General features: G+C 36.7%; 2 protein-coding genes across 9 annotated transcripts in view; one reads left to right on the top strand and one right to left on the bottom strand.

Annotated features, from left to right (window-relative positions):
* Positions 1-27,500, top strand: part of LOC113114651 (leucine-rich repeat and fibronectin type III domain-containing protein 1-like) — a 680,315-nt gene that overhangs the window by 270,544 nt on the left and 382,271 nt on the right. The window lies entirely within an intron of this gene.
* Positions 17,235-27,500, bottom strand: part of arap1 (ArfGAP with RhoGAP domain, ankyrin repeat and PH domain 1) — a 38,310-nt gene continuing 28,044 nt past the window's right edge. For 2 of the 7 annotated variants that reach the window (XM_026281536.1, XM_026281537.1), the window contains exons 19-33: positions 26,902-26,947; positions 26,651-26,814; positions 26,352-26,561; positions 26,145-26,250; positions 25,164-25,311; positions 24,927-25,013; positions 24,649-24,717; positions 24,426-24,543; positions 24,222-24,335; positions 23,887-24,026; positions 22,790-22,825; positions 22,453-22,535; positions 21,779-21,838; positions 21,259-21,322; positions 20,501-20,908 (exon numbers count right to left, since the gene is read on the bottom strand). In XM_026281536.1, coding sequence (XP_026137321.1) covers positions 20,666-20,908; positions 21,259-21,322; positions 21,779-21,838; positions 22,453-22,535; positions 22,790-22,825; positions 23,887-24,026; positions 24,222-24,335; positions 24,426-24,543; positions 24,649-24,717; positions 24,927-25,013; positions 25,164-25,311; positions 26,145-26,250; positions 26,352-26,561; positions 26,651-26,814; positions 26,902-26,947 — 1,688 coding nt within the window. In that variant the 3' untranslated portion in view covers positions 20,501-20,665. Of the gene's footprint in view, positions 17,789-18,380; positions 18,418-20,500; positions 20,909-21,258; positions 21,323-21,778; positions 21,839-22,452; positions 22,536-22,789; positions 22,826-23,886; positions 24,027-24,221; positions 24,336-24,425; positions 24,544-24,648; positions 24,718-24,926; positions 25,014-25,163; positions 25,312-26,144; positions 26,251-26,351; positions 26,562-26,650; positions 26,815-26,901; positions 26,948-27,500 lie in introns of those variants that run through there. The other 5 variants (XM_026281539.1, XM_026281542.1, XM_026281540.1 and 2 more) reach the window with 5 other exon arrangements.

The raw sequence follows: 27,500 nt of genomic DNA, 5'->3' as shown, positions 1-27,500 counted from the left end.
GATCGATACTTGGATTTAAGAATCAATACTGTGTCATCAAAATGAAGATTGAGTGAAAACAACAAATCAATATCGTCACAGCTTATTTTGTTTAAGTGTTTTTCTTCAATTACTAATGTGATCTTTTTCACCACAAAATGAAGCATTGCTTGGTGATTGAGCTAAATTAGTTTTATCTAATTGTGTTCTTAAATGTAACATCTGACAGCTATTCAGCTGAATTCATTACACACCGTTCTATCAAAGATATCAAGATGAATTTGTTCTGACAGTTTAACTCTGAGCTCTTCTCGTATTTTATTACCATTTTCTAAACTGTGGTCAATAAACTGTGATTTAATGTGAGAACTGAAGGTGTCTGAAGAGACGTTGGTTTGACTGTAGCCATTTTGTAGATAGTTTGATTTGAAATAACTTTGAAAAGATACAATTATCCACAATAAAAAACACAATCAGTGAACAGTTTTCAAAAACACCCTGCAAAATGTTTGCAGATGAAAAATTTTCAGTTTCCAGAATTTCGGAACATCACAAAACATTTAATTCATGTTTTGTTTGTTTTGTTTCTTATTCTACCAGGGGCGGATCTACAAATGCCACCCTAAAAGAAAGCCTTGCCACCCCTGCTGCCACCCCAGTTGGCAGCAATGAATTAAAGGTTATGGCCAATTTGAAAATTTACGAGCGAATCTTTCGTGATTCGTGATCCCGCTCCGAACTCCCGAACTGATTCAAATGATTCTCGAACCCGCTCCGTACTCTCGAATTGATTCAAATGATCCGCGAAGCCGCTCCGAACTCTCGAACTGATTCAAATGATTCGCGATCCCCAAACTTACTCAAATGATTCGTGACCCCGCTTTGAACTCCCGAACTGACTCAAATGTTTTGCGAACCCAAACTCTAATAATTTACAAAGTATTAATATACTGTAATATTTTGTTGTTGTTGTTGCTATAAAAACAGACCTAAGCCATCGATAGCCTTTTAAATGGCTTAAAATGCATTATATATAAAAAAAATAATGAGGCAATAATGATTGGTTAATAATAACACTGTTAAAATACATAATGTAGGCAAATACAAAATAAACTATTTATGTTCATGTTATTACAAATGTCATGTGATTGCTGCTGTTACACTTACAGGACAATCAAATCCTTGTTTAGGATACTGACCAAACATTTCATTCAAATATTCACTAAATCTTTCATTTTTGGACACCTTTTTGCTATAGATGACACAGGCTTTATAATTTCTTCAACAAAAAACGTGCATATCACAACCCTTACAAAAATAAACCATGGTTTTATCATAGTAAAACTGCTTAGTTTCCTTTTGCATGATTTCTGAATGCTTGAGACTATAAAATAAATTAGAGTCATAATAAAGTTATAGCCACAGGTAAATGTCGAGAGCTACAATTGTGATTTGTAAATAATACAATTTATTCATTTAGTTTTTTATTTGATTAAAGTTATTTTTTCACCCCTATAGTAGGTGTTTTTTCCATCATCATATTTGAGGAAGGGGGGCACAACAATAAATCCTGCTTATGGGAACCCTTAAGGTGTTGTTATACACGTCTCTGGGAATGTGTGCTCTATTACACACACACACTCACACACACACACACACACACACACACACACACACAAATTCCTGCCCCCTTCTCGCCACCCCATCAATATTTTTCTAGATCCGCTCTTGTATTCTACCATTACAGTATTTATATTTTTTTTTCCTTCAGGTCAATTTTCAAGATTTTTAGTCAAGGTTTTTCTTCATCAGTCAATGTTTCAGCACCAAAACAATCCTAATAAACCATTTCCCCATCATCTCTCTGACCCTCACACTGTAAATTCTACCAAACCTTTAAGACTTTAACTTTCAAACGACTCTGTGACGATCTTTCTGCATGTGAAACGAGTTTCAAAAAGCCCCTACTAAGTCTCTGAATGTTGATTAGGTGTTGACATGTAAATGTGGGTGCTTGTACGCGTCAGTGTCCGGCTCAGACGTGTTGTTCTTCTGTTTTCTACAATGCTACGATTCATGAGCGATGTGCAGTGACCCGAGCGCTGGATCTGGAACAGTTTCTCATTCTCTCGCCCCTAATAACCTCATCTGGTCTCCACGGCAACATCATGACGGACAGACGACATCATCATCATCATCATCATCATCACAGAGCTGCATTCTGATGCTGTCAGGAGTATTTCTGTGTCATAATGACCAGAATCACAGGAAACAATATCTCTTTTACACTGATGCACAGGCAGCTGTGAAACACTCACACACTTCAGCTGTAAAAACACTCTGACACTGGCAACAGAAAACCAATAACAACACACACACACTCATATACACACACAAACACTCTGATAAATGTGTGTAGTGTGGATGAAAGAGAGGTGAAGGCACTGCCATCACACTGCGCTGTGGGGTGGAACGCCCTCACACACACACACACACACACACACACACACACACTTATGCATCCTGCAGAGTACAAGAGCCCCCAAGTGTGTGTGTGTGTGTGTGTGTGTGTGTGTGTGTGTGAAGGGGCTCTTTATAAAGTGGAAAGCTGTGGAAATGAGTGTGTGGGTGGAACAGAGAGGGAGAGATAAAGAGAGATCTTTTGTTCATACTTTCACAACTTTTTCTCTATTATATTTCATCACGATCCTGTTAAATCTGTTCCGACTGGGACCCTAAAGAGACATTTAAATTATATTAAAATTATGCATTGGGCAGATGCTTTTAACCAACAGTTTTCTCCTATCATGTGTTCCCCACAACCTTGCGCTTGTTAAAGCAATGCTCTACCACTTGAGCTACAGGAACACATTTACATTAACACAAAACTTAATCTTGATTAAATGTCTTTATTTTAAACTCAGATATATACTGTATAATGCCTGTCAAAAGTTTAGAAACAATGATTTTTCAATGTTTTAGAAAGAAGTCTCTTCTGCTCATCAAAGTTGCATTTATTTGATAAAAAAATACAGTAGAAAAAGTGATATATTATTATGATTTAAATAATCTGTTTTCTGTGTGAATCTGTGTTAAAGTGTAATTTATTTCTGTGATGCTCCGCTGTATTTTCAGCATCATTCCTCCAGTCTTCAGTGTCGTCACAGAGTAGATGAGGACAGTTAGAAATGAACGACAGGAACCTCAAACCTTTATATCTACAGTCACAATGAAACACTTGTTTGGTTTTTACTTCTGTAATGTTTTAAGGATATTTGACGAGGATTCAGTGTAAAGTGGGACTTGGTTTTATCCATCAGTGAACAGCTGGATGCTGAAACGTGATGTGAGATAAACTTGTGTCTCTAGAATAATACCATGCTGCTGAATCCATCACAGTAAGACCAGGAACACGAGTTAAGAAAGTAAAAGACTCAAAGTTCAGTTCAAGTTGATTTTAAACACGCTGATGGATGCAAAGCTCCTCTAACTTATCAAATGAACACGAGAACAGCAAAGCGAGCGAGATATAGTTTCAGAAACGTGAGCAGCAGCGACAAAAATAGACTCAGAAACACAGATGATTCATTCTCTCTGCTGATACCAGCTTTGTGTGGAGTTCTGCTGAGAATAAACTTTAGAACAGAGACACACCTGCCACAATTATAATACACACACACACACACGCACACTCTCTCACACACACACACACACACACTCACTCTCTCACACACACACACACTCATACACACACTCACCCACACACACACACACACACTCACACACACACACACACACTCACACACTCACCCACACACACACACACACACACACACTCTCACACACACACACACTCTCACACACTCACCCACACACACACACACACACACACACACACACACTCACACACACACACACTCTCTCAAACACACACACACACACTCACACAAAAAACAATTATCCTGCACTTGTCTCCTTCTTCATCTGTGTTGATTAAAAGAACAGGTAGAAAAATAAACTAAACAAACATTTTAACAAGAATTAGAAATATTTACTTGGCAACTAATTACAATAAGTTTAAGTCTAACCCTAACCCTAAGTAGTAGGATTATTAAACTGAAATTTAAATAAATACACTTAAGCCAAATAAACATATCTTACAAATATAAATAAAATATCAAAAATGACAAAAGTTCAATACAAAATCATTAAAGCTACAATATAAAAAATAAACCTGACAATATAAAAATAAACGCACATACTAAAATGACAAAAGGACATAACAAAATTAATAAAGCTAAACTTAAAAGCTTAATAATAAAAAATAAACAATAATAAAAATAAAAAAGAAAATGGCAAAAGCACTTTCAACTCTTAAAACTAAAAAGAAATCAATCTAGATTAAATATCACGAAAATGTAATCTTATTTAAGGCATGAATTAATTCTAAAACGCCATATGAATCAAATCAACACACCATCACTGGATTTATATAATCACTGCAGACCAGATGATCGCTGTGACACACAAATATATTCCACACATCATCTCTAATATTTCTACCTGTCCACCTGAGAACTGTGCTCAGATTTCACAAGAGACTGAAGTCTGCTCTCAGAGATCAACACTCACAGTAAAGTACCATGGTAATACTCTGGACACTACCCGGATGAAGGAACTTTGAGTATAGTATGAGTATGTACCACACTCGACATGATCGTAGTGAGAGAACACGTGTGTGAATCCGCTTCTGATCAATCCGAGAGTGAAATCATGAAGATCTGATCAATGCGCACAACAGACGCGACGCGACGCGACCGCAACGCGCGGTTCTCGTCCACCGGTGTAGCGTCGCGTCGCGTCTTTGATCAGAGATCGGTTAGGTACTCACAGTTCGGCCGTCACCGGGGTCCGGTACTGCTGGCTACGGCAGAGCAGCGAGTGTCCGCACGCCTGACCCATCGCGCATCGCTCCGCGGACGCCGGTACCGACGGATAGCGCTGAAGAAGAGGAAGAGGAGGATGAGGAGGAGGAAGAGGTTTCCCGCTGCCGGTAAGAGAGCGGAGAGGATGCTGATGATGATCTCTCTCTCTCTCTCTCTCTCTCTCTCTCTCTCTCTCTCTCTGGGTTGGGCTTGTTCTGTAATAGATCCGCGTGCGAGTGTGTGTGTGTGTGTGTGTGTGTGCGTGTGTGTGTGCATGTTCATGTGGTTTATGATTATACAAATTTGCACAATGGGTATGACACAGGTAGTACAATGTGAAGGTGATTTATGTCCACATCCTGTGTCCATGTAATTCAAACGGATTAAAAAACATAATAAATGTTATTTTATTGGAAATCTAAAAATGCTGAAAGTTTCCTGTGAGGGCTAGGTTTAGTATAAAACCATTAAGCCTATGGAGAGTCCCCGTGAACTGTGTGTGTGTGTGTGTGTGTGTGTGTGTGTGTGTGTGTGTGTGTGTGTGTGTGTTTTGCTAATATTCCCATAAAGTTAAAAAACATTATTTCTGAAATGATCTCTTAATGTTGGTCAATGTTGGGAAAGTTACTTTGGAAATAAAGAGTTATAGTTATGGGGGAAAACGCAACCCTAGTGTTTTTTCCCAAAATAACCAGATGATAAAGTCAAGATCAGTTTTTATTGTAACTATGGTGAAGATTAAAAACAGATTCACAGTGAATGATCTTATTTTCAGCAGTAAGAAAAAACTTACTTTGGATCATTCTGAGGTTTGGATCATTCTAAAACCATCACGAGAAATAGTTTAATATGATATTGTTTTTGAAATCAAATCTTTGCATAGCTACGACAGGAAACACTGGCATCTAACAATGCAAAGCAATGTTGTCTATAAGGTAAACATATATTTTAGAATCCATCTATCTGGATAAAGTAGGTTACCAAAGCTCTTCTTCTCTCTAGTTTGTGGTTATAGCTAAAAGAATAGTTCATGCAAAAATGAAAAGTACTGAGCATTATGTGGTTTCTGAATCGGTTTGCTGTTGGTTCAGTGAAAAACAGGAGGAGAAAGAGTTTAAACCATGTCTATAAAAAACAAGATTAAAGAGATACTTCTAGAGTCATGTGATAGTTGAGATGTAAGATCTTCACCTTTGGTTTGAGCTGTAGATGCTTAGAGCATCTGTCCACATTCATTTCAGCTGGAAATAAATGAAATGTTCATTTAACATTTACATAACCGAACATTTTTAATGTTTCAGAGAATCCTGAGAAATAACGTTTTCATAAGTTAATGGGAACGTTAGCAAAGCGTTCTCTGAACACACTACATCTCAGTCGATGAGGAGATCCTCACAGAGACTGCTGTCGAACAAACACAAACACTATCACATGACACACACAACTGATAACACACTCACACACACACACGGCCTGTTTGCACTGCAGCAGAGCATCATGGGAACTGTTGCAGACGGGAAACAGGCCAGCATTCGTTTACGGACTTCATTTATCAGTTGCCAAAAAAACAGTGCTATTTGTTAAAAATATTAAATTGTTAAAAATAATTTTCTGTAAAGCTAAAATAAAAAATATATAAAATAGAGAGATCAGATCATAGAGAAAATACAAGGGTTTACATTGAATTAAATATCAGCTTTTAGATGATTAATGAGGGGCTTTTAATCACTAATAGGTCCAAAATACACAGGGACTTTTATTTTGAAATGCATTTGGTCTACTACTTCCAGCTGCTCATTCAAAAAGATGATAAAAATATGGTAACAAAAATACCAATACCAACCAAAAATAAAATATTTTATTTTAATGAAGGATTGAATAATAAACAAGCCAGGAAAACACAAAGACTCTTATTTTGAAATGTATATGCTTCACTACTTTCGGCTACTTATTCAAAAAGAGGTGAGAAATATGGGAACCAAAATACCAATATTAACCAAAAATAAAATAATTTATGTGCAATGAGGGACTAATAATAAACAAGCAAGGAATACACAAGGACTTTTATTTTGAAATGTTTATGCTTCACTACTATCTGCTGCTTATACAAAAAGAGGTGAGAAATATGGGAACCAAAATACAAATAATAGCCAAAAACTGAATATTTCATGCATAATTAGGCACTTTCAATCATAAACAAGCTTGAAATACACTAAGACCCTTATTTTGAAATATCTGTTCTTCACCACTTTCAGCTGCTTAGTCAAAAGTAGGAGAGAAATACAGGAACCAAAATACCAATATTAGCCAAAAATAAAATATTTTATTGTGCAACGAGGGACTAATAATAAACAAGCCAGGAATACACCAGGACTCTTATTTTGAAATGTATATGCTATACTACTCGAACATTAAAATGTGCAAGACTCATATTTATTTCATTGAACCAAACCCATTTGAAGTGTAATAATCACATAGTGACTGTTTTAAATTTAAGACCTCTTAAAATAAATGATTAGTCGACTATTTAGGAACGTTTATGGCCTTCAGTATATCGAACCAAAGGTAGGACCCTGATTTCAAACACACACAGATGAGAGTTTGTGAAGCGTCTCACATATAAATGTCAAAGCTCACAGCGAGACTCGTGACAGATTGAGTGTTATGATGCTTCAATACAAACACAACACAACACAAGCGCTCTCTCTTATGTCTGATTATCTCACATCACTGACACCCTCTCGGGCATCTGGAGAAACATCTGACACACATACTGCAAAACCAGCTCCAGACGACCAGATGCAATTATATCATCAGACGCTCCGAGAGATAGTAGGGGAAAGAAGCATATATAGCAATAAACATCAAAATATAGTCCTTATATGTTAATGAATGATAAAAAAAATCATTACCATACAGATCCAAATCCATGCAAGAAATCCAATCCTAACAAAATCTAACAAACTGACATTATCTTATGAAAATGTTATTTAAAAAAAAAAATTCAAATTCAAATTATTCAAATTTAAAGGAAACATTCTGTTGTGTATCATTCCGAAAACTTTATAGGAACGTTACATTTGAATATTCTCTTTTAACCAACATACCAACATAATCCAAACTCTGAACATTCAAAGCATCCAGTGTTTTCAGCGTTGTATTTTGGTTATGTGAACGACGTTAAGGGAACATTGCATTCTACCAAATATTATTGAAATGTTACTTTTGAATGTTCTCTGAAACAAGAAGCAACTTTAGATGAGCATCCAACAATGAAACGTTGCATGAATGATGCATAAGTAACGTGTTTGTGCATTTTCAGAATGTTTAACGTTTGCTGAACTTATATGTTTACTTGGGAATGCTTCATTTGCATGAGATGCAAGTAACTAAAGATTGGAGCTTCTGACCGACTGCAATGAGCTGAAAGACAGAAGATCCTACAGAGACAGTTCACCAGGGCCATGATGAGAAACCACTTCACGTTCTGATGATTGTTCTGTCTTCAGTCATCAGTTGTGATGTGATCGGTTCAGTCTGTGGAGGCAGGAACTGTCTGAATGACGAATCAAAGCTTTAAATGATCTCAGAGTATGACATCATCAAAACACAGCTGATGATCTGAACATGATGTGCTGTTCTAGGAATTTCAAGAAGCGTTTCTGAAGCGCTTTTATGATGTTAACAGGATGTGTGTGTGTGTGTGTGTGTGTGTTTGCTGAGAGGCAGATGGCCTGCAGGACTTGTATTGATTCCGGGAGAAGCGCAGGAATTACAGGCATCCAATTGTCTCTGTGTGTGTGTGTGTGTGTGTGTGTGTGTGTGTGTGTGTGTGTGTTTGAGGCCGGCTCAGATTTCTCTGCCTGTCTTCCAGTCTAATGCACAGCTAATAACAGAGGTCAACACACACCGGCAAGTCTGCACAGCTCAGCTAATGGAGAAGCCTTCAGACACACACACACACACACATGTACAGAGTCTTTAGACATGACAGAGGAACACACACACACACATAAACCCAAAGTAAATCATTGACAAAGAGAAATACTGAGGAAAAATCTATTGTATTTACTATTTAGCCAAAATTAAATTTTGATAACAGCTAATAATTATAATTCTGAGAGCCTGATATAGGAGTTCAATCATTATTAGTAGAAAACAAACAGCCTGTTGGCATGGAAACCGCATCAGCACCATCTCCTCTGAGGCTGTTAAAATCAGTCATAAAACTAGACAAACGACAGCGCTTGAAATAATTAATGTCAAATCTGTCGAAACGTTTCTCTGGAGAAACATGAACGAGATTGAGAGGGATATCAGTCGTCATGTGACTTCAGAACAGTGATATTCCACTCAAATTAAATGTAAAATGCAATTGCAAACTGAAAGTATATATATATATACACACACATACACACACACACATACATATATATATATATCTTTAATTTTAATTTGACATCTAAAGTTGATGTACTAAAATAAGTCAAAATTTAATTTAATAAATCTATGTAGATATTTTAAAAATAAGACATAAAAGGACAAAAAAACAAACAGAACAAAAAATGACTAACACCTTATAATTAAAATAAAAACAGAAAATATGAAGATAAAAGCTTGTTCTAAATGCTGATAAAAATGAGAAAACTTGGTTATATTTCACTCCACAAATTCATGCTCTTCCTCAGTACTTTTGTCTTGTTTTTATCACAAATTCATAAATCAAGATGCATTTACTTGAGATGATCAATAACAGAAGATCAGCAGAGAAACAAATCCAAATAAAGGGAGATTTTGCTTAAAACCCTCAAAAAAAAAAAAAAGATATTTGTTCTCATTTTAAGACAGAGATTTGGATCAATTTCTCTTCATATCTTACATCAGCGTGCATGAGAACATCACTTTTTGCTGTGCCCTCTAATGATTAAAGTTATAAATGTTAATAGAACCTTTGTTCAATCCCATTTTAGTCGGACGTTCATCTAACGTGTGTTTTTTATGTTCCTAATTGTTTCAGAACATTCCCATGATGTCTGCAAAATGATACAATGTAACATTCCCTTAGTTCTCTCATAACCAAAATAAAATGTTTTTAAAACATAAAACAGACATTTTGAACATTCAGAAATAACATTTTCATAACGTAATGGGAACGTTCTTAGAACATTTTTGTTAGCTGGGAGATTGAACCAGATGAAAGTGAATTTGTGAGATGTTTTCAGGAAGAGATTTAGAAACGACTGAAGCAGAAAACTGCTGAAATGTGTCTCTGTAAAGCTGCTTAAGAGCTGAACGTCTGAAGCACAAACTCACACAACATACAGGATTAATTAAGCAGAAAATGCTGATGCTTCACCAGAGCCACAGAGAGATGTTTCTGTCATACACGCGTGCAGAAACACTTTCAGAGTCTGTTAAAACACATCCTTCTGATTCATCTTGACTGCGATAATAGCCATCCAAACACACCTGGAGTCTGAACGAGTGATGCTCTTAGCTGAGGCGGTGCTGATGCGGTTGTCATGGCGACGGCGGAATTAAACAGGGAATGACACGTAACATCCACATAATTCAGCCCAGTATTGACTGAAAACATGATTCCTCACCGTTCAGATCGTTAAAAGTGAGGATGAGGAGGGTCTGATCTTCCTCTGTGCCTGCAGACTCTTCTGTAAAGATGCTGCTTTACACACTGGGCTTCGTGATTATCTGTATTTCACTGGGAATGAAAGAAAGCAACACAACAGCCGACTACAGAGAGACTCGTCTGATGGGATCGAGCTTCACTTGGACAGAAAAGTCTTGTAGTCTGGTTAAGAACAAGCGGTGAAGGTACTGTCCAGTTCATTTCTCCTGGAAGATGTCTGATTAGTCGAAAGCTAAAGATAGAGAACTATAAATATGGACATTTCTTGGGCTCTAAGAAGTGTAAATGTTAAGTTTTATGGTACAAATAAAGTGACTGTGCATTCCTAAACATTACTGAAAAAAAAAATGGAAGAAGAAAAAGGTAGCAACATAAAATTTTCAAATTATCCTGAACTTTTATTTTATGATCAAAAATAATATTTTTAAAAACCTTTCTGAAATACAAAAACAAAGGTGGTAAAATAAAAATAAAAAATACCACAGTGATTAAAGATTTTTAGAAGTAAAAGGTGTCATAAACACCAATACAAACACTGTCATGGACAAACTAAAATAATACAAGAAACATTCATTTAACAATATAAGCTGTAACATACGACCCTGATGAACAGAACTGACAAGAAAAATTTATAAAAATTAAATGTGAGCTAAGACTGTCAATAACAATTTTACTGTAAATAAAGACTTTTTAAGGTTATTCTTTTTCACTTCCAAAAACAAGACATGTTATAGTTTACTATGGAGTGTCCTATTAAATCTGTTTCTTTCTTTCTTTAACGTTAATTAATGACAAGGTTTCTTCATAGCAATTATAAATTTTTACTGTTAAAATATATAATAAAAAATTTATACAGATCAACGTACAGTTTTCTACCATAAATGTCACCAACTTAAAAAAACATACATTTAACAGTATTTTACTGTATATTTACATAAAATGTCCCATTAGATCTCTTTCAGTTTTTTTTTACAGTACAGTACGTAGTAAGGGATATTACAGTTAATCAATTAAAAGGGTTTTTATCATGCATTTTTACTGTATTTGCCAGTTAAAGTTACACTTTTAAAAATAAAGCTTCCAGGGAATGTTTTAGCAGCAATGCCATAGAAGATCCATTCTTGGTTCCTCAAACAGAACCATTTTTAAAGAACTTTTTAATAATCTAAAAAAATCCTTTTCCACTAATATAAAGAATCTTTTGTTTCATGAACAGCGTTATAATAGGTTAAGTAATGCATCACAATTTTGTTTAATAAAAGTGTTACTTAGTTTCTTTTTATGGAAACTAATGCTTTACTTTTGCGTTACTTTTTCCCACCTGAGCTAGGCTTGCTTATTTGTTTATAATAACAAAAGTTATATTTGTGTCAAATGTAAAGGCCCTTTAACAAAAATGGAATAAACAATCCTCATGCATGTTACTTATTTGAAAAAGTACTTTATCGATAATTCATTCAAGTAATGCGTTACCTTACTAGTTACTTAAAAAAGTTAAATGATTTCATAATGTAATGCATGTAATATATGACCCCAAACAATATGCATGAATGGAATAATATACAGATACATTTAGTATATCGCATAGAAAAAAAAGTAATAATAATAATAATAATATTTATATATATATATATATATATATATATATATATATATATATATATATATATATATATATATATATATATATATATATATATATATATATATCTCTTCATAAATCAGAAAATACTGTCAATATTTTATAATAATATTACCAAGGGGCAACATTGTATATTAAAAATAGATGGGGACCTAGGACGGATCCTTGTGGCACTCCATATTTTACGGGTGATAAATGAGATGACTCCCCATTTAAGTAAACAAAATGGTAGCGATCGGACAGGTACGATCTAAACCATCTTAGAGCCTGCCCTTGAATACCTGTATAGTTTTGTAATCGATCTATGAGTATGTCATGATCTATGGTGTCAAACGCAGCACTAAGATCAAGTAAGACTAGCAATGAGATGCAGCCTTGATCTGACGCAAGAAGCAGGTCATTTGTAATTTTAACAAGTGCAGTTTCTGTGCTATGGTGCTATAAATGTGTGTTTTGGATGTTTTGTTTTCCACTAGTCTACTACGAGACATAATGTTATGGAAGCAAAACAGATCGTGACTGAAACCTGGTTCAGTTTCCCACAGAGATAAATGAATAAACACAGCAAGCATTGTGAGAGAAAGAATCAGTGTATCATGACTGTAAGTGATTATGATCCATTTATGAAGAGAAGAGCAGAAAGCATGAAAAGCATTGCTGTGGAGATATGAGGGTCAGACACGCTAATGAGGAGAACTGGACACAAGACAGCTCTGAACGGCTCTGAACAGTTCGGACAAACCACAGAGAAAATAAAATATCAAATTTAACACATTAGATTTTACAAGAAATGAAGCCTATGTTTAGGGCCATCGAATGTTTTGCAATGTGCATCGCATGACACTACAATCCAATTTCTCATTATTATTTATTATTATTTCTCATGTAATGCTGTAGTGAAAATATTGTGATGTGAACAAAGTAAACAAAATGAGCTTCAACTAAAAATTTAATTAGCTTTGCTCATGTTTGTGACAATTAAACCTTAAAATCTCATTATTTTTTTCATTATTTATCATGTAAAACATTCATGAAAAAAAAAATGAAATAAGCTTTTAACAAAAATGCCTGTTTTCAGGAGTTTTGCATTATGCATCCTGTTCAAGACAATTAAACTTCAAATTCTCATTTTTTTCTCACTATTTTCTCATGTAATACAGTAATGAAAATCATCTGTCTGCGAATTTTTTAATTTCCTTTTTTCTTTTTTTTTTTACAAATTAAAATATTTAGCAATTGAATATATTATCTTTTCAGACTACAGTGTATAGACATCATCATAATGCAAAAATCTAATTTAAAGTAAAATATATTTGTATTTATTTGTTTTTCTTTGATTATTTTTTACATTTAAATTATAATTTTTGCAGACTCGTGTTTGATGGTCAACAGAATGCAAAAACCTTAAAAGAAGCTTTATTTTATTTAAAGCAAAAATACAATTTCTCATTTTACCTGTTGATTTTGAGCAGAAATACGAGCTGCACACGCTTCATTCTGTTAGGAGAACATACACACACACAGTATACACAAACACAAATCTCTTAAGATAATTAACCATGGTTTTAATATAGTAAAAGTGTACTTTTTGTACAGCCAACGTTAAAGGGGTAAAGTGTGTTTATAATGTTTGTAAACATTTTGCTTCATTTTCTGATATTTTAATGTATTATTTCTGAATGTAATAATAAAATATAGTCTATACACAACTTATTTTTTCTCCTCTCAAAATGTAATTTTACTGTATTGACACAATGTTGTTGTTGTTTAGTTTTTTCTGAGTAAAATGCTTATTATTAATAATATTATTATACTCAAACTGGATTCAAAATGGTAATTTCTCATCTTCTTTAGTTAAACTTGACTAAAACTGATAGAAAAATCATTGCCTAACAAAAAATTATGATGATTGATGTTCCTGGTCGTACTGTAAATGATTGATTGAAATACTCATTTACAGCCGATGTAAATTAGTTATTCTACAAAAGAGTTTAATAAGGGTATAAATGTACAAATGCAGTAATCAAATGATGGATATGAATGTCTTTATTCTGCTATTTTTAACAAACATCTCAGACCTCTCACTGACAGTCATTACACCAACCATTATGATTTTACACACTGCTCAAATACAGCAAAACACGTACAAAGACTTGCAACAAGTTATAATCTTACAGTAATCTGATGTCCTTATGTCAAAATACTCACTTCATTAGACACTTAAGACCCTGCTCTCAAATAAACACATTTTAAAACAATACTTCGGCCAAAAATGTCTTTCTTCTATGGAAATCTGAACGACACTGGAGCTCAAAAACTTTCAACAAAACCACATTTCATTTTTCTTTTAGGTTCCACTGAAGAAAGAAAAAAGGCATATCAGTAGATTTTGACTTTATTATGTAAACATACCTGTCCTGTCCCACTCTGTACTGCATAAGACTGATTCATGACGTGAGATTCAGGTAATAATAGCTGAAGAGTCACCAACACTTTATTGATCTGTATCTACCAGATAAAACACAGACGAGCGTCTGATTCTTCACAAACTCTGATTATTTAGATGAACACAACCGAGGGACAAGAACTGCAAACTCATTTACACACCGGATTTAATTTATACATTAAACGAGACACTAACTGAATCAATCACATGATCAGATAAACAAAGCTGCTGTTTACAATCTGTGAACTTCATTCATTAAACACAGATGATTCACTCAGGAACCAGTCCAAGAGTGTGTGTGTGTGTGTGTGTGTGTGTGTGAGGGAGTGTGTGTGTGTGTGTGTTTGTGAGGGAGTGAGTGTGTGTGTGTTTGTGTGTGTGTGTGTGTGTGTGTGTGTGTGTGCGCGTGTTTGTGAGGGAGTGAGTGTGTGTGTGTGTGTGTGTGTGTGTGTGAGGGAGTGTGTGAGGGAGTGTGTGTGTGTGTGTGTGTGTGTGTGTGTGCGCGTGTTTGTGAGGGAGTGAGTGTGTGTGTGTTTGTGTGTGTGAGGGACTGCGTGTGTGTGTGTGTGTGTGTGTTTGTGAGGGAGTGAGTGTTTGTGTGTGTGAGGTAGTGTGTGTGTGTGAGGGAGTGAGTCTGTGTGTGTGTGTGTGTGTGTGTGTGTGTGTGTGTGTGTGTGTGCGCGTGTTTGTGAGGGAGTGAGTGTGTGTGTGTGTTTGTGTGTGTGAGGGACTGCGTGTGTGTGTGTGTGTGTGTGTGTGTGAGGGAGTGTGTGTGTGTGTGTGTGTGTGTTTGTGAGGGAGTGAGTGTGTGTGTGTTTGTGAGGGAGTGAGTGTTTGTGTGTGTGAGGTAGTGTGTGTGAGGGAGTGAGTCTGTGTGTGTGTGTGTGTGTGTGTGAGGGAGTGAGTGAGTGTTTATGTGTGTGAGGTAGTGTGTGTGTGTGTGTGTGTGTGAGGGAGTGAGTCTGCGTGTGTGTGTGTGTGAGGGAGTGAGTGTTTATGTGTGTGAGGTAGTGTGTGTGTGTGAGGGAGTGAGTGTGTGTGTGTGTGTGTGTGTGTAAACTAAAGCAATGTTTCTCTGATTTAAAATCAATCACAGTCTCTCGAATGCTAATGTGTGAAACATGATTAAATTATAAAGGCTAATCAGATGAATAAAGTTATATTACAGCAATATCAACAAAACATGATCGCTTCATTTCCTACAGGATTCAACGGATGAAAAACACACACATGCAGAAATAATCACACAACTTATGAGATGCTCACGTATATATATATATATATTATAATTTTTAATTACACATTTTTATTTTAATATCTGCATATATTATATTAACCTCACTGATAGCAGTTAATACTGATTTTGCTATAAATACCCCCCCCCCCCTTATATTTAACCATTGACTAGCCATTCAACATTACAGTATAATGGAGCGCTATCAATCTGACCATTCATTAGACTTTAAAAAATAACTTCTTATTAAAGTGAACTTTAAACAATCTGCTCCTATAATAAATGTCATACCTGTGCTCTTCAGCACATTTGAATAAAGTTAACACTAATTTCTAAACTAAAAATAGATGAATCCGTAAAAGTGATAATTTCCTCTTTTTTCGTTGTCCTCTGAGGAACAAACCTCAGCAGCGGGTTAATCGATTATTTGGCAGCTATCACTTTAAGAGCTGCTGCTGCTGAACGTGACGTGGATCTGACGTGCATCAGATGTTCTCTCAACTCTGTTCTGACCCACTTCTCTATTGATGAGCTGATGAGCTGAATCCTGTGTGTTAAGATGATGGAGACCATGTGACTCATATATAATATATTACATGCACGCACAGTTTTAAGCCAGCTTTAATCACCTTTTTGGTAACTTCATGACTTCACTGACCACGTCATTGCATGCTCCTAGTTTATTTTGCGTTCTGATATGAAATTAAAAAATGACAATGGAGCGCACGTCTGAAACGTCTCCCAATTGATGCAGTCATAAAGGCATTCTGCAGGAAAATGAATGCACGTCTTGTCAAGAAGAAAAGAGCCAGAGGCAGCAGATGTGAGTGGAGTGACCAACCCTAGTGTTCACCCCTGAGTAAACTGTGGTAAATCATTTTAATAGGTTAAACTGAAAAATATATCAACTGTGTTAATGCATTCATTTTGACAGCATTAATATTTACAGAATATATATAATGAATCAAATGAAAATATTAAATTAAAAAATAGATTTTTTTTTTCTCAGTAATATATCTGTATATGTGTGTGTGTGTGTGTGACCCTGGATCATAAAACCAGTCATAAAGGTAATTTTTTCAAAATAAATGATCTCTCCAGTGATGTGTGGTTTGTTCGGAGGACAATATTTGTCTGAGATACAACTATTATAAATCCTGAATCTGAGGGAGCAAAAACATCTAAATATTGAGAAAATCATCTTTAAAGTTGTTCAGATGAAGTTCTTAGCAATGCATATTATTAATCAAACATTACGTTTTGATATATTTATTGTAGGGAATTTACTAAATATCTTCATGGAACATGATCTTTACTTAATATCCTAATGATTTTTGTATCAAAGAGTAATGTATAATTGTGACTCATACAGTGTATTGTTGTCTAATGTTATAATTACACCTGTGCTACTGATGACTGCTTCTGTGACACACACACACACACACACACACACACACACACATACACACACACACTCTCTCTATGGACTGATCTGTGTGCTTTGACCATTAAAGTTCTTGATGTGATTCTGTTTGATTGACATTAAAACAAGCTGAACAAGTTATAAAGTCTGTAAAAGTGTGACGGTTAAACTGAAAACACATGTGTGTGTCAGACATGAGTCGGTTTGGTCCGAGCGGACGCCTCGAGTGTTTAAGTGTGTTAGATGGACACTAAACGCTTCACGTGTGACGCTGCAGTCCGGTGAACAGCTTCTGAACACAGAAATCCATCCCAGCCTTCAGCATCACAATGATCCACGAGAAAGTCTGATGTCCCAGAATGACCTGTGCTGAAGCGTGCGGTCACCTCTGTGAAGGTCAAAGTGAGAGAGAAGATCCAGACGGACTGAACTGATCCAGATCTGAGCGATCGACGGCCTGATGGGACTGGGACCCGCACACACCTTCAGTTCCTAATGAACAACGGGTATAAAAAGAATAATAATCATAAAAATATATATAAATATAAAATATTATATAAATATTATAATGATATTTGTGACCTAGGACCACAGAACAAGTCATAAGAATATATATATATATATATATATATATATATATATATATATATATATATATATATATATATATATATATATGTGTGTGTTTGTGGTTTGTTCGGAGGACAATATTTGTCTGAGATACAACTATTTGAAAATCTGGAATCTAAGGGAGCAAAAAAACATCTAAATATTGAGAAAATCATCTTTAAAGTTGTTCAAATGAAGTTCTTAGCAATGCATATTACTAATCAAACATTACGTTTTTATATATTTACATTAGGAGATTTACTAAATATCTTAATGAACGTGATCTTTACTTAATATCCTAATGATTTGTGGCATAAAATAAAAATGTATAATTTTGACCGATACAATGTTATTGTCTGTTGCTACACATATCACTGTGCTACTTATAACTGCTTTTGTGCTGCATGGTCACATATATTAGTGATGATTTTGCTGTTGTTGTGTTGGTCTGAGCCACAGAAGCTGGACGTCTCACCTGAACAACATTCACTCCGTCAAACATCTCTGAAGAGCTGCAGAAAATAAAGCATTCATTTAATTGAAACTGACTTCAATAGAATTATAGGAGTGAAAGTTCACTGTCATCAGTTCACCAGAGACAACAAAAAATTATAAACAAAAAAGAATTTTACAAATATTTAATATACATGTCCACATACAATTTTCTTTAAATACACATATAACAGCATTTAATCGAACAATGTTTAATCTTCTTTTACAGAACGACGTAACAGAAAACATTAGAATTATTCCTCACTTTCATGATGTCATAAATACACACTGTCACTGATATAATGTATACAGGGGACAGTCCTGCAGAATTATGGGTAAGAAGGTTAGAGGAAATCGCTCATTAAGTTAATGATATGAGCAATAACCCAACACCTGCTCCTCACAGACACAACTCCAGTTATTTTTCATTTGTTTACACATGATTTATTTCTTCTGAACTGTATTGTTAATCAGATGTCCGCTGTATGTGTGAAGACAGACCAAGTGAAACAAACACAAACACCTCCACTTCCTCCAGAAATAAAGCAGTAGTACAGTATGCTTCATGTGCGGCTCACAGGATTCACCCCGATTCACGTGATTCACTCCTGATTCATGCAATTCAATCCTGATTCACTCTTGATTCACTCCTGATTCACGTGATTCACTCCTGATTCACGTGACTCACTCCTGATTAACATGACTCACTCCTGATTCACTCCTGATTCACTCCTGATTCACTCCTGATTAACATGACTCACTCGCGATTCACTCCTGATGCATGTGACTCACTCCTGATTAAAGTGACTCACTCCTGATTCACTCCTGATTAACTTGACTCACTCCTGATTCGTGTGACTCACTCCTGATTAAAGTGACTCAGTCCTGATCCACTCCTGATTAACTTGACTCACTCCTGATTCGTGTGACTCACACCTGAATCAATCCTGATTAACTTGACTCACTCCTGATTCACTTCTGATTCATGTGTCTCAATCCTGATTCACCTGATTCACATGACTCACTCCTAATTAATGTGACTCACTCCTGATTCACTCCTGATTAACATGACTCACTCCTGATTCATTTCTGAGTAACGTGACTCACTCCTGATTGGTATGACTCATGCCTGATTTACGTGACTCACTCCTGATTTACGTGACTCACTCCTGATTTACATGACTCACTACTGATTAACTTGACTCACTCCTGATTCACTCCTAAATCATGTAACTCACTCCTGATTCACTCCTGATTAACCTGACTCACTCCTGATTCTTGTGACTCACTCCTGATTTACGTGACTCACTCCCGATTCACTCCTGATTAACTTGATTCACTCCTGATTCACGTGACTCACTCCTGATTCACTCCTGATTAATGTGACTCACTCCTGATTCACGTGATTGACCCCTGATTCATTCCTGATTCACGTGATTCATCACACACTGTGAGCCGAACATGAATAATCTCAGTAAATCAGAAAAGGGGGCTCATGGGTAATCACACAGCATCATCAATACTCTTGTATGCAGATGAATTATGTTTTATATAAATGTTTGTCTTCAGCTCCGTTCCAAAACCTACTGAGCCCTTCGCGGTCTACATAAGCAGCAACCTACTGAGGAACAGAACCTTAAAATGACAAATCTGAAATCTTCTAAATGGTTCATCTGAATTATTTTTGCACTTTGACTTATTGAGCTGAATGCAATGCATGCTGGGATTGCATTAAATGTTACTAGTTCTTTTGGAATATTACTGTGTTTATTACTAAATGTTCCATGGTTAAAGTCATACAGAAAAAAGGGAACCCTGGACCACAAAACCAGTCATAAGGGTCAATAAATGATCTCTCCATTGATGTGTGGTTTGTTCGGAGGACATTATTTGTCTGAGATACATCTATTTGAAAATCTGGAATCTGAGGGAGCAAAAAAATCTAAATATTGAGAAAATCATCTTTAAAGTTGTTCAAATGAAGTTCTTAGCAATGCATATTATTAATCAAACATTAAGTTCTGATATATTTACGATAAGAGACTTACTAAATATCTTCATGGAACATGATCTTTACTTAATACCCTAATGATTTTTGTCATAAAAAAGAAATGTATAATTTTGGCCCATACAGTGTATTGTTGGCTATTGCTACAAATACAGCCTTTTAACTTAAGACTGCTTTTGTGCTCCAGGGTCACATATATATGAAACAAACACACTGTTTTAACTCTCTCTTAGAATTCAACATTAAACTCTAGGAGGAGCTCACTGGGTCTGGGAGCAGAGAGCCGTGTGATTGGCTGTGTGATTGGCCGAGCCGGGCTGTGATTGGTTGATTAGACTCACGGCGAGTGGGTCGGCTGTGAAAGCGGCGACACTTTTCCTCATCTCGTTCTCACTGCCCCGCAGAGGAATCAGAGACACGTTACCCAAGCGAGCGTCCTGCGGCGCAGAGTGACTCGCCACACGAGACTTCAACCACTCCGCCGGCCAAACACGACCTCCGCACTGACCGAGAGAGAGAGAGAGAGAGAGAGAGAGAGAGAGATGTGTTTATATTTATACACAATACCATTTATTGTCTCCTTTTTACTTTGGTGGTGTAACTATACTCTGCATTGTACACATCTAAAATGCTTTGGAAATACTGAAACACAAATGTCATGCCAATAAAGCAACCAGAACTTCATGAAATTCTGCTGCTTTTGATGTAAATCAGTGAGATCTTTCTAACAGTAGAGCAGCTTCGACTGATAAAACACTCTGAACTCTCACATACAGAGACAGAAGACACGAGGAGATCGAGAGTTTGATGCTTTATCAGGCTTTATAGGGTTAAATGATGATGTCAGACTCACCTGTATGCTCATGAAGGTAGCGAACCATTCCCTCATTTCATTCTGTGTGTCACAGCAGAGATACCTGAGACAAACACAGCAAAACACACAGACACCATGTTTACAGTCCTCTAGAGGTGTTTCTGTCTGTATTATCTACATTATTCACAGACAATATAATGGATACTGACACATGTGTGTGTGTGTGTGTGTGGGGGAGAGAGAGTGTGTGTGTGTGTGTGTGTGTGAGAGAGAGATTGTGCGTGCGTGTGTGTGTGTGTGTGAGAGTGTGTGTGAGCGTGAGTGTGTAAGAGTGTGTGTGAGAGAGAGAGAGAGAGAGAGAGAGATTGAGTGTGTGTTTGTGTGTGTGTGTGTGTGTGTGTGTGAGAGAGAGAGAGAGAGAGAGATTGAGTGTGTGTTTGTGTGTGTGTGTGTGTGTGAGAGAGAGAGAGAGAGAGAGAGAGAGAGAGAGTGTGTGTTTGTGTGTGTGAGAGAGAGAGAGAGAGAGAGTGTGTGTGTGTGTGTGTGTGTGTGTTCTCACCACTGCTGTCTCTCCTGCTTTTCCTGTTTCTCACTTTCATAGATGACTGTGAGAACCCAACTACAGACAGACAGACAGGGATTAAAGGGTTAAACTGGACTCAGTCTTTAACTGCATTAGTCTCCACAGACGAGCATCTCTCAAATGTTCTGAATTAAGGAGAAACTGTGAATCTGGAGAATGTGTGAGACTCAAATGTTCTCCACTCAGAGCTCTGTCAGTGTAACTGTTCAAGCGTCCAGCTTCAGCTCGGGTCAGATCTCTCCTGATTCTGATCAAGTAAAGGTCAGAATAACACATCTCCAGATGAACTCTTACTGGACTGAAGCAAAATTCATATTTTAACTCCGTTTGGGTCTATATCAGTGAATATGAGCCATAAAAGCCTGATGGAGCCATTATGCAACTTCATTTCAATAAATTGTTCCATTTCAAAATATAAGACTTGTATTTCTACATCAGGTTTAACAGGATTAAACAGCACTGAACGGATCATAAATGTCATGAGTGTCTCTGATGTAGTCTTGGCTCACACTGACACCTGCTGGACAGAAATCACCACATTCCTTTGCATAGAGCTGTCCGAAATACTAAACACCCTACATGCACCTCTGAAATGCCGTCTAGTTAGAAACCTTGTTAGGGTTCAGTTCAGAATTCAGGTTTATTCTCACCATGTCGGTGGACGGAGCTTCTTTTTAATGCCTTGATAGACTTTCAGACACTTGACGGGCCACTCTCTCTCAGGACGATTACTCTACAGAGAGAGAGAGAGACAGAGAGAGATAAACACACACACACACACGCTCACTCGCTCGAGAACCCAGAACTACAGGAACACCTCCACCTGAGAACCCAATAAACCAGAGCGAACACTAAACCTCTACACACACACACACACACACTAGTAGTGTATATAAAGTGAATGAATGAGCACAGACACCCAAACCCTGAATGGAAGCCGACAGAGCCTCACACACACACACACACACACACACTCTCTGTACTCACACACTGCAGCTCTGGACTCTGCAGCTTGTGCAGATTCTGTGTACGAGAGTTTCAGAGTAAAGCATCGATCAAACACACACTAAGATTGTGACCATTAACTTGAACTGAAAACACAAACACTGGATTTATTTTCATTTAACGTTAAATTAAGGTTCTAAAAAAGATAAAACTGACATAAAAATGAATAAAATACAAAATGTGGAGATAAAATATAAAGTTACTAAAACTTTAAAAGTCATTCAAAATATCTCTAAAACTATGAGAGTGTTTCTAGTTTGTTTGTTTAATCTCATATCTGCAGTAATGGCTGTGTTAATCAACATTATTATTATGATTACAATATCATTTCAATACAACTTAAAACATGTCTTAAATAATTAACAAAAATATGCATCCTACAATGACAACATAATTAATGTATGCATTTTTTTTATTAAATGCATTACACTCTTTCTAAAACTATTACCAGAAAAAAAAAAAAAACGTAAAAAACATTATTGAATAAAAATCTCTCCCACATCATTTAAAACTGTTGTTATTCTATCTTTTAGACCTTTCACATTTTTTTCTTTTTTATAAAATTATTTATATATATATATATATATATATATTTATATATATATATATATATATATATATATATATATATATATATATATATATTTTTTTTTTTTTTTTTTTTTTTTTTTCCCTTTTTTTTTTTTTACATGAATCTTATCTTATTTCAAAATAATAATAATGAACTGGGTTCACCTCATATAGTTTGTTTTACATGCTCTGATTCCATTGCATCTAGCAGTCAGTGATACTAAAATAACACATACATTTACACGCACATTACATTCAGCTCGAGGTCTACAGTCACGCTCTGATTATGATGTTTATACACACACAGGCATCACGTGATTACTGAAGTCTGAATGTGTTCACATGCAATAGATTTATACTGCATCAGACTGTCAGAGATAATGGAACATGGCCAGGTTTTAGTGGAGGTTTAAAGTTGGCTTTAAGGCAGGGGCTTTCAAACTGTGGGTGGGACAAGATGAAGACACACACACACACACACACACACACACACACACACACACTCGTACCCGGACTTCTTTATAGAGTCTGAGCGAGGTGCTGTTCAGGATGAAGTATCGGTCATTGAAGCTCCCCGTGCTCAACCCCAGCAGACTCCTCTCCTCTCTGAACTTCATCATACCGTGTTTGGACACCTCCACTTTACTGGCTGCACCACACACACACACACACACACACACAGTATCATTACATATTCTCATTACACAATCCACATGAGCACATCATAGACTTCTACTGCGTCTAAATGAATTTAGGATGGATCAGATTTAGCTTGAAAATCCTCTGCAATCCTGAAAATATGAGTCTATAAATCTAAATAACAGTGTGTTATGAGTACTCTTACCCAGATACACCAGCATGGCCTCCATGGAGAAGTGCTTCTTGACCAGCAGGTGACTGTCAGTGCCCAGGGAATGAAAGATGGGCAGCACTTTCTCCTGATAGTGCAGCGGCCGCTCTGTCTCACACACACACACACACACACACCTGTGAGCCGCTGTGTTACTGTGACCCGTGCATGATGGGTAACCAGTGCTGCGTCACTCACCCATCTCCTCTTTCTCGTTCACCTCGAAGCAGCACCAGTAGTCCTTCTCCTTTACGCTGATTTTCCGTCTGTCCAGGATCTCGAAGGTCAGTTCTGCGGCCGTCATCGTGGCGGGAATCTGCAGGTCACACGTGTACAGTTACACTGAAGCACTAGGGATGTCATGATATGATCAGCGATGTCTGTCAGACGAGCTTACAGCAGGGTCAAAGGTCAAACGCACCTTCACATGCTGTTCAGCGGTCTCCTTCTTCTCCTCCAGATAAACTGTACAGATGAAATCACCACTGCCCTGAAACACACACACACACACACACACACACACGCTACAAATAACAAACCAGAGTCCTGCTGCACGTATCCTTGTGTAAAACAATTACTGACACGTCCTTTGCTTTATACATGTTTTAATAGCTCAAACTGATTTATCATCTGAAACGGCAGCTTTTTCCACCTTCTGACCACTAGATGTCATTACAACACGATGATTGTAACTCGTACCGTTCCTGTTTTAGGAGCGAGGTTGTCTCTGAGCTTTATGATGTATGTGATCTCATCTAACTGCTTCTTCAGCTGCTGCTCGTTCACCTGCAACACACACACACAAACACACACACACACACAGTCTTGAGAAGTTCATTTCTGATTCGAGAACTGCACCAAAGCGACTGAGAATCCTTATAAGTCCTTAGCTGTCTTCAGACTGATGTGTGCACTTCCTGTCCTGTCCAAACGTACATCGAATATAGTGACGTAGTGTTGGATGAGATCCTCGATGACCCGTCCGGCGCTGTTGTCCTTCCCGTCCGCCTGGAAGAGAGTCGGGCCGAACACGATGGCCAGATTGTGAAGATTCATCTGATTGAGATCCGCAAACCGCTGGACGCTGCACACACACACACACACACACACACATCACAAGCTCTGACTTGATTTGAGATCACTGCCACATCAGCTTCACAGGCAAACAAAGATTATTCATTACAAAAACAAAACAGTAGTACACACTTCATAAATTAATTATATATAGATATTATATAGAGATAAATCTGTTATTTGTAAATAAATAAAAATGTAAACACTTTTTTGTGTGTTTTATTTAATGCTGTCAAACGATTAATCGCGATTAATCACATTCCAAAATAAAAGTTTTTGTTTATATTATATATGTGTGAGTTTATATAAATAAACAAGCATGCATGTATATATATATTTCAGAATAATATGTTGTTTATATATTAAATATATTTATAATATAAATTATATTAATATAGCTGTAAATATTTTCTAAATATGTACTGTATGTTTGTTTGTGTATTTTATATACATAATAAATATACACAGTACACACACATATATTATGTAAACAAAAACTTTTATTTTGTATGCGATTAATCGCGATTAGCACTAGTTTAGCTATATTCTTTTACTTATTTTTTAACCTAATCAAACCAACCAAACTGCAGTTTTAATGAGATTAACTGGAATTCACAATGAAAAAACATGATTTTTTAAAATTGTCGAGTTGTTTATGCAAATATATCTTGCGCCTAAAAAACAAGTTAGCTATTTTGACACTCTTCTCATTCCGCTTGCTATTTCTCCAGTATGCATCTGTTGTTGATTCACATCAGAAGGTCAGAAAGAGATGTTCAACACTTCTCTGAAAGGAGAGCTACGAGGAAGTGCTCTCTGAGAAAGAGGAAGTGTGGCTCTCACCAGTATAAATGATTAACTAGCGCTCGTAGTGTGGCCTGGTTTACTCGGGGAAGATTACTGAACAGAAGACGATACTGACAGATCCGACTGCTCTCGTCTGAAAACACTGAACACACACACACACACACACACAATATGACGACTGCATTATCTCAGGTGTATTCATATTAATATTAAAGCAAGAAACTGTAGGCCTGTGTGATATACCTGTAGCGCTGAGCCAGCTGTGCGCCTGCTGCCCAAACAACCCCTCCTCGATGTCTCTGAAGAAGCGCTTGAGGACATTAGAGACGTCATCCACCTGATGTTCCCCTTCCTTCAGCCAAACACACCGGGCGTCGCGTCTGAACTCCTCCAGCAGGGCGGCGATCTTACTGTTCACGCCACTCTTACGGTAGATTCCCTCCGAGGTCAGACCTGCGGGACACACACACACACACACACACACCAATCAGAATCAAGCAGAAAGAAGTGGGTCAGAAAGAGTACGGTTGATAAATAATTACCGTATTGAGTGGTGAAGTGAATGCAGCGCTCCACGATCACGGGAATATCGGCCTCCGTCAGCTGCTGCTGACTCAGTGTGTCTCCAGAACTCCCAGCAGCCCTCTGGATGGCAGCCGCCCAGCCCTGGAAGTCCAGCTTCCTCTCGCCCTCGATGTACAGCGTCCTGCGGGGAGACGTCCAGTTAGTGAGCATCCGCCCGCCGTCACACACACACACACACACACACACCGGTTAACCTCCACCTGCTCACCTGCCTCGCTCCACCAGAACCAGAACCTCGTTCTCCAGCTGGATTGCTGCACACACACACACACACACACACACACGTTCAGTTTAGGTTCAGCACACTGCATCACAAACTTCACAGCAGGGTGACCCATGTTAAAAAGTAATATATCTAAAATACATTTATCACTGATATAAAAATGATAATTAAACTTTATTTGGCGTACTACTTCTGCACAATGCACATTTCTTGATATTACGTCTAAAATGTGTTTTAATGTCACTTTTGATGAGGATTGTATGATCTTTGAATAATATTGTTCTTTAAATGCAAGATATAAAGTGTACCTGAAGTATAGTTACTCTTTAGCACAATCAAATATACTAAATTATCTTTATTTGGTCTTCTGCACTACTTCTACACAATTAAAGTGCATTAAGAGTAAAATTAGTTAGGAGACTTAAGTATACCTGTTTAGTTTAAGTACAATTGCAGTTTGTACATAAATATGTAAATGTATCTGTAGTATACTTAGCATTAAACACAAATACATGTAAGTTTATTTATTTTTCACTAGGTTAGTAATGAATTTTTCTATAAAATGCCGATATCTATTAGTTTTT

The sequence above is a fragment of the Carassius auratus genome, chromosome 15 (genome assembly GCF_003368295.1).
Source record: "Carassius auratus strain Wakin chromosome 15, ASM336829v1, whole genome shotgun sequence".
Taxonomy (NCBI): Eukaryota; Metazoa; Chordata; class Actinopteri; order Cypriniformes; family Cyprinidae; genus Carassius; species Carassius auratus.
This window is presented reverse-complemented; position numbering and strand designations above follow the sequence as displayed.